Raw genomic sequence first — 8,557 nt, 5'->3', positions numbered from 1 at the left:
AGTATGAGCCCCATGTTGGGCTCCATGCGGATGTGGAGCCTACTTTAAAAAAATCTTGGGGCACCTGGGTGGCTTAGTCAGTTAAGCATCCAAACCTCGGTCTCGGTTCAGGTCATGATCTCATTGTTCGTGAGTTCGAGCCCAACATCAGGCTCTATGCTGTCAGCACAGAGCCCACTTCGAATCCACTGTCTCCTTTACTCTTTGCCCCTCCCCCCCTCAAAAATAAGTAAACATTAAAAAGAATTTTTTAATCTATTTTCAGGCTTTTTAAGACTTATTATGAAGAACATACAATGTGAACAAAGAACATGAGAAAAGACAGTTTCCCAGGAAGCTTCCCTGGTTTATTGTTTATTTAACTGCTTTGAACGAAATGCTTGGTTCTTATCTGAGAACAAGAATGTGGACTAGACACAGTCACCATGAAGATGAACACCGTGTTCCGGCTGAAGCATCTGCCACTGGACAATGCTGTCCCCTGAGGCATGGAAGACAGCAGCATCTTAAAGCAAGAGCGAACTGAGAATGAACAGCCCTGGGATTCCTACCCAGGAGCAGGGTAATTTTGAGTACTTTTTGACAAGCCTCGTGTTTGGTGCTGAGGGTGGCTTGGGGAGGGTATGGTGCTGTCCCCTGGTCGCAAGTAAATCTGCAGAACCAGTCAGCAGCTTTTCTAATGAACTTAGCCTGTGTCCTGATTGTCACTGACTAGGACTGAAAGCTGTAATTGGTGGCCTTTGAGTTCTCCTGGCATGCATACAACTTTCCTCTCTTCCTCTGCCCTTCCCTTGCTCCTTCTCACCTGACTTCCATGAGGGACTGTAGCAACCGGCTGCCCCTCGGGGCATGTGAGAGGGACCCCTGGGGACAGCACCCGCTCTTTGATGGGACCAGGAGCTGGAGGCTGCGGGTGCTCCTGTCAGCACACAGAGCAGGTGGTCAGGGGCCAGAAGGAAGGCACCCGTGATCGGTGCAATGTCAGAGTCTTATTTTGGGATGTGAGGGCATTCTGGAGATGAAAAGCGTTACATGTCACTGAGTCACTAGGGTTGAATGCTGTAGGTAGAACATGGCACAGCACAAGAAAGAAACATGGGGATATAGGACAGAGTGTGGAATAATTGGGGCAAGGAGACCCCGGTTGGCTGTAACAATGTCACACATCTGTGTGTACAGCATGCTGGTGATTAGAAAAGAGACTCTTTGTTCTAAAATGTCTTCATTAGTGAAAGTCAAGGATGTGAGCTCAGAGGGGACACAGTGAACTCAAGTGCATTCCTCTGCCTTGAGAGGGTCTCAGGGCTTGTGTGCAGAACTCAAGTCGCCTTCTGTAACAGCATCTCCTACCTGACACAGGAGATCGTCTCTGAGTTCCTCCTGTCAGCCTGTATTGGTGGGAGTGGTCTCGAACTGTTTCATAAGACGCAAGTTTTTCACTCTATTAGGTCAAGGATTGTGTTTCATATTTCCCTCACACTCCCATTTATTTGTCAAATAATAGTTACGCAAAAGCACATGCTAAATGGACATAGTGCAAAGGGCTCTGATCTTGGAGGCACAATAGCCTGAACTTTGATACGGTTTTATACTTGTTAGCTCTGTGAGCTCAGGCAACACTTCCAGCTTCTGCATCTCTCCACAGACGAGGGATCTCTGCTCTGCCTACCTCGCTGGGTTAACGTGAGAGTTCACAACAAATCTCTTGTGAGCTGGCACTGCTATAGAAATGTAATTCGCCCGTCCTTTAGGTCTTTATTCAGCTGTCGTCTCCACTCTAAGAACTTCCTGGTTTTTTAGTTGGATCAGGGCTGGGAAAAAGTGAGACAGCCCAAGTGGTGTGACTGGTCGCAAGCCCGAACCTACCCTCACCTGTGACACCCTGCTCTGAGGGCGAGCTACTTGCAAAGTCTCAACTCTTCTCTATTTTTCTTTTTAAGTTTGGGTTTTTTTTTTAATGTTTACTTTTGAGAGAGAGAGAGAGGGAGGGAGAGAGAGGGAGAGAGCGCACTAGTGGGGGAGGGGCAGAGGGAGGGGAAGAGGGAGATGAAGATGGAGGATCCAAAGCAAGCTCCAGTTGACAGCAGAGAGCCTGACACGGGGCTCGGACTCATGAGCTGTGAGATCATGACCTGAGTGGAAGTCAGATGCTTAACCGACTGAGCCACCCAGGCGTCCCTCAGCTGTTTTCTCAAATACAGATTTTTATTGTGGGCGCTTAGAGGTCTGTGCTGTAGAGATGGGACAGCGTTTGTCTCTGTTGTCTGGAAGCAACTTCTCACGTTTGCCTATTTATTCAGCAAATTGTGTTAGATGCTGAGGAATCAGAGATGGAGTTTAAAAAAGCTTACAGACCAGTGAGGGAGACAGAGCACACAAACAAAAAGACCTAGATAGAGGCTTATAAATTGTGCTGACTGCCAGGAAGACAACAAATTGGGAGGATAAGGTCGTGGGAGACTGATTTTGAGGAGTTGGAAGTGTCTTCTATTAGCAGGGACCTGAGGGAACAAACACGCTGGCCAGGCAGAGATAAGATAACAATGTCCTGGGCTGAAGGAACAGGAAGGCTTGGACACTAAACGAGTTTTCTAAATGAAGACCTGCAAGTTGATGGGTGAGGCTGGAGTCCAGGACAGAGAGGAAGAGAATGGCCCAGGATGCATTCAGAGGGTAGACTGCGGCCAAGTCCTGAGTGACTGAAAACTGGAGTATGTAGTTTTAAAGCCACCTCATTGTCGGAGTCTAGGACATTACTCTGTCTCAAAGTCCAACTAAAAGTATTGGCTTTGATGCTCATACTTACATGCCCACCAACTGGGAAATAGTCTTATCTCTCTCCTCTCTCTGACTGCCCCATCCCATATCCAATTTGTCCTCAAATCCTGCTAAGTCACCTGCAAATATCTTTCCAAATCCATCACTTCACACTCACCTGCCTCTCATCATCCTTCCTCAAGCCACTGCCCCTCCTGCCTGGTGTACCATAGAGGCCTGGCCGTAGTAGCGGGCTGGGAAACTGGTCAGGAAGGTGGGAGGGCGGGGAAGCCCTGGTCTGTGGCCTTTGCAAAGTTTCTTTGGTATAAATACTCACACCATGGCCTATTTCAATCTACCAAACGGGTGCCACCAAATGTGGCCGTAGGAAGATAGGTGCACAGTGCACTTTCTCGAGTCAGAACAAGCCGTCGCACCACCACTGCTCGGGTGGTCCTGTTCCCTTCCCCCCAGAAAAGGAAGAAAATCCCGCCATTTGACATGGATGGACCCGAAGGGCATTATGCTAAGTGAAATAAGTCAGACAGAAAGAAAAATACTGTATAATCTCACTTATATGTGGAATGTCAGAAAACCAAAGTTATGGATTTGTGGTTGTCAGAGGTGGGGGAGGAGGAGTGGGGGGATGGCAGTTAAGGGCACACACTTCCAGTTTTCAGATAAGTAAGTGCCGGGGGTGTAGTGCCCAGCGGGAAGACTCTAGTTAACCCTGCTGTATAGATATTTCGAAGTTGCTAAGAGAGTAAATAATACAAGTTCCTATCACAAGGAAAATGTTTTGTTTTCATTTTTTGTAACTATTTGAGGTGATGTATGTTAACTAAACTTCTGGTGGTCGTCATTTTGCAATACACGTACAACAGGTCATTATGCGGCACCTGTAAATTTACACAGTGCGGCACATCGACTATATTTCAGTAAAACTGGAAGAAAAAGACAAGTACAAGTAAAAATAACTCTTATTTTTATACCAACATCATTCAACTTATAAATAAAATAACAATTTTAATTTGTATCCAGTCTTTTACAGGAAAGTTTTAAACTTTTAAAACTAGTTTTAACTTAGGGGCACCTGGGTGGCTCAGTGGGTTAAGTGTCCAACTTCAGCTCAGGTCATGGTCCCATGGCTCGTGGGTTTGAGCCCTGCATTGGGCTCTCTGATGACAGTGTGGAGCCCCTTGGGATTCTCTCTCTGCCCCTCCCCTTCTCATACTCTGTCTGTCTCTCAAGAATAAATAAACAGTTAAAAAAAACTAGTTTTAACTTAAAGATCTTATTTTTTGATGTTCATTTTATTATTTTTGAGGGAGAGAGAGATAGAGCGTGAATGTGGAAGGGGCACAGAGCAAGAGGGAGACCCAGAATCTGAAACAGGCTCCAGGCTCTGAGCTGTCAGCACAGAGCCCAACGCGGGGCTTGAACTCAGGAACGGCAAGATCATGACATGAGCTGAAGTCTGACACCTAACTAACTGAGCCACCCAGTTGCCCCATTAACTTAAAGATCTTTTTAAACTAAGTTTTAATATGTGTGACTTTGGGGCCCTATTTGCCGCCCCTATCGAAGTAGGGGAGATTTCTGGAAGGACAAAAAGACAATGGCTACCCCGACGCGGGAAGGAATATTTACATTTCATTGTATAGCCTTTCGTACTGTTTGAATTTTTAAAGCTACACATCTGACTTCTTTTTCAATAAGAAATAAAAACCAGTTGAAGAATGGCCTTCTAAGCTAGAAGGAGGAAAGCTCCTGATGGAGAGGAGGGGAGAAACTGAAAGTAAGGCCTCTTCAGGCATCTAGAAAGAGCTGGAAGGAATTGTTTCATATAAAAAGGGCTAGGTCTGATAGATTTTTTTTTTTAATGTTTTATTTATTTCTAGGAGAGAGAGAGAGACAGCGTGAGCAGGGGAGGGTCAGAGAGAGAGGGAGTCACAGACTGAAACAGGCTCCAGGCTCCGAGCTGGCAGTCAGCACAGAGCCCGACGCGGGGCTCGAACCCACGAACCGCGAGATCATGACCCAAGCGAAAGTCGGACGCTTTACCGACTAAGCCACCCAGGCGCCCCTAGGTCTGATAGATTGCGCAAACAAATCTTTGAACCAGCTGAACTTTTTAATCATTTACAAATACTCCACTGACTCCACGCAACTTGCACCTAACCTTCTCTCTCTTTCCCAGTCCTAACACTGCCCAAGGGTGGAAACAGGCTTTTGAATACCCTCTGGCCGGTGGTGTATGTTGGGTCATTATGGAGCTCGTGAACCCGGTAGGGCTGAAAGTCAAGACAAGGCAAGACAGGACTGTCTTACCCATCTCTCTTTTGCTAGCATATCTTTCAGCACATGGTAGGTGCTCAGTAATTGTTACTCCTCTTTTCCCCCCGAGATGCAGTGTATAGTTTGTTGAAGGCTCTATGCGTAAGCTAAGCTAAGTAAGGTACACGTCTTCCCTGCGAAGTGCTGTAGGCAGGAAGCTTGTGTGGTTCAGATGCAGGGCATGACTGTAGGGGAGCCCGTGGGTGTCCGGATAGTGCTTCCTGAGGACAGGCTGAGCAGGCGAAGGACAGCAGGTGCCACCGCCTCCTCCTTGGCAAGAGAAGTAGCACATTCTGGGTTAAATCATAGGCTAATTAATAACTACACTGTTTGACCAGTGCTGTACAGTGTACACAGTACATTCATATGGATTTTCTCTCTCGAGGCAATCCCATGAGCCCCCCCATTTTATAAGAGAGGAAGCTGAAGCCCATTAGGTGATTTACCCAAGGTCAAACCATTGGTAACAGAACAAGGATTTCACTCCAGGTTTTCAGACATTGAAACTGATGGTCTTTCGCCTGTACTGTATTTGATGTCAGGAGAGGTTTTTCCTCTCCTTAGCTCCACTGTACAGAGAGTACGTTGCTGGAAATCCTGGACTAGGTCTGCCAAACACATTTGCTTTCTCAGAAGTTCCTGTCTCCCTTTAGTAGAATAGCTTTCTTGTAGGAATGCCAAACTTGTGACTGTAAATTAATTCCTTGTGCCCTTGGGGGATTGAGCCTTCCAAGTGAATTGTAGCAACACGTTTTTACAGATGCTGTTGGTAAAATAACCTGTTTGACTCTGCAGACTTTCAGAGGGCTCACAAAAGCCCCAGCCAAACGACATTCCACATTCCCTAATCTGAAATGTACCTTGTTACATATGCTAGTAAGAAAGCTTCAGCTGTAATCGCTATAATTTTTCTTCATAATGAGAACATTTTATTACTCCACTGAAGGGTGTATGCCAAGAAATTCTGTACTTAAAAATTACTAAGTAAACTAAATAGCGTGGACATAGAATGACTTCCAAAAAGGAGATAGCCAGGGTCAAGATATAGACTCAAACCAGCCAACCCTTAAAACTCAAAACAAAATCCGGTCTTTACTTCATTTATACCATACACTGGGACAAATCCAATGTGGATTAGGGAATTGAAATTTAAATGGGAGCTATAAATGAAATAAAAGAACATATAAAGGACTACAAAAAATGTACACAAATACTCTCTGATCTTTGAATTAAAGGACTTCTTGAATACAATGAAAAAAAAAACGGAATAGATTTGCATAGACAGAAAAATTTTAAAAACTGTATATCAGAAAATGTAGTAAAATTAAGAGGCAAAGGACATACTGAGAAAGATACTTCTATCTAACAAGTCAAAGTGTTCTTCCTTTCGATTTTTTTTTTTTTAATGTAAGCTCCATGCCCAATGTGGGGCTTGAACTCATGACCCCAAGATAAAGAGCCACATGCTCCACTGACTGAGTCAGCCAGGTGTCCCAATCCTTAAAACAGAAAATAGTCAAGGGGTCCCTAGGTAGCTCAGTTGGTTAAGCCTCTGACTCTTGATTTTGGCTCAGGTCATGATCCCACAGTTTTGAGACTGATAGAGCCCTGAGTCCAGGCTCTGCACTGGGCATGGAGCCTGCTTAAAATTCTGTCTCTCCTCTCTCTCTCTCTCTGTCCCCCTCTCTATTTCTGCCCCTCCCTTCCTATCTCTTTCTCTGTCTCTTTCAGAAAAAACAAAAAAGAACACAGGCAAAAGATAACAGTTCACAAAGAAGGAAACACAACAGGCCAATAAATATATGCAGAATCATTCAATCTCATGAAAATTCAAGTACACATTAAATCCATAGTGAGATTCTTTTTTACCTGCTTAGATTAGCAAGGGGACATTTTCAGTCTTATGTGATGCTGGTTCAATTGACTTTTCTGGAGGTAATATAGCAATGTGCCTTGAGAACCCTAAAAATTCTTATTTCCTTGAGGTTAACAAGAAACTTGCTGGACGTGTATGAAGAACATCAATTAAATTTTTAAAAAAGGTTTTTGTGTTCACAGGGGAACATACCATCTTTCTGCATGGAAAGATTCCATTTTTGCAAATAGCATATCAATTTCCTAAAATTAATTTTTAGGTTTAATGCAATTTCAATGAAAAATCATAGTAGGTTGTTATTTTGGAATGCTGATGGGAATTGACAAAGTGATTTAAATTTTTCTTTTATGTTCTGAGTACTGCATTTTCCTGGGGTGCAGGAAATTTTATCATGGAAGAACAAATAGAGCAAGCCAAGATTTTTTTTTTTACATAGTTTATTTTTGAGACAGAGAGAGACAGAACATGAGTTGGGGTGGGGCAGAGAGAGAGGGAGACACAGAATCCAAAATAGGCTTCAGGCTCTGAACTGTCAGCAAGAGCCTGATGTGGAGCTCGAACCCACGAACCATGAGATCTCACCTGAGCCAAAGTCGGACGCTTAAACTACTGAGCCACCCAGGCACCCTGCAAGCCAAGATTTTATATAGGAATAATATGTAGGAAAGATTTATGCAATGGGATCTTAATATGTATTCAAAAGCCACAGAAATTAAAGGTGGGGACGATGCAAGAAAAAGACGGCCATGTAGATGGAACAGAATACAAACCCTAGTGTATGTGGGAATTGAGTATGTGATAAAAATATAGAAAAATATGATTACCTCAAATATGGGTTGATTGAGAAACTATTTGGAAAAAAAATAGCCATAGATTTTTACCTAGCAACAAATCCCAAACAGAATTAGGTAAATGAGAGGAATGATATTGTAAAAACTAGACAATAAAGATGAATGCCTATATGATTTTGTGGTGAGAAAGAAAGGCCTTTTTAAGTAAATACAAACGACAAAGGGAAAAATTGATATAGCTGATTTCACAAGAATTTGAAACTACCACAAGCTAAATTATTAGGCAAACTAGTTACAACACAGAACCTCCACAAAGTTAAGTCCTTAAAAAAGAAAGAGCCTCGAGAGCTTGTCAATGACCACCCTCAGGTCCAATGTGCGATGATCACCGGACTCCGGAAAGCGCTACACTCATGATTACAGTGAAAGGAAACAGACTAAAATCAGCAGAAGGAAGAGACATGTGGGGCACAGTCTGTAAGGGCTCCAAATGTGGGGTTTCTGGTTGACTTCTCTCCCTGGAGTCGTGGGTGACATTGCCTCCTGGTCATGATGTGTGACACACAGAATATTGCCAACCAGGGAGGTTCACCTGAACCTTTGGCATTCGGAGTTTTTACTGGGGCAGGATCACAGATGGTCTGCCCCGCTGCCTCAGTCTTCATTCCCTCCAGGAGGTCAGACTACTGCCTTTAGTCTCTCGTCCCTCCAGGGGACTGGAATTGGTAAGCATGATTCAACAACCCCATCATAAATCACATCATCAGACTGTCTGGTGGCCAAGGCCCCCAGGCAA

The 8,557-nt window shown here is 44.2% G+C and overlaps 1 protein-coding gene across 1 annotated transcript in view; it reads left to right on the top strand.

Annotated features, from left to right (window-relative positions):
* Positions 1–271: 271 nt before the first annotated feature.
* The window catches only part of LOC144224914 (uncharacterized), a 31,519-nt gene continuing 23,233 nt past the window's right edge, over positions 272–8,557 (top strand). Inside the window, exon 1 of the mRNA XM_077755996.1 lies at positions 272–562. Coding sequence (XP_077612122.1) covers positions 489–562 — 74 coding nt within the window. The 5' untranslated portion in view covers positions 272–488. The remainder of the gene's footprint in view (positions 563–8,557) is intronic.

Source organism: Crocuta crocuta, unplaced genomic scaffold, assembly GCF_008692635.1.
Source record: "Crocuta crocuta isolate KB4526 unplaced genomic scaffold, BGI_CrCroc_1.0 scaffold122, whole genome shotgun sequence".
Taxonomy (NCBI): Eukaryota; Metazoa; Chordata; class Mammalia; order Carnivora; family Hyaenidae; genus Crocuta; species Crocuta crocuta.
This window is presented reverse-complemented; position numbering and strand designations above follow the sequence as displayed.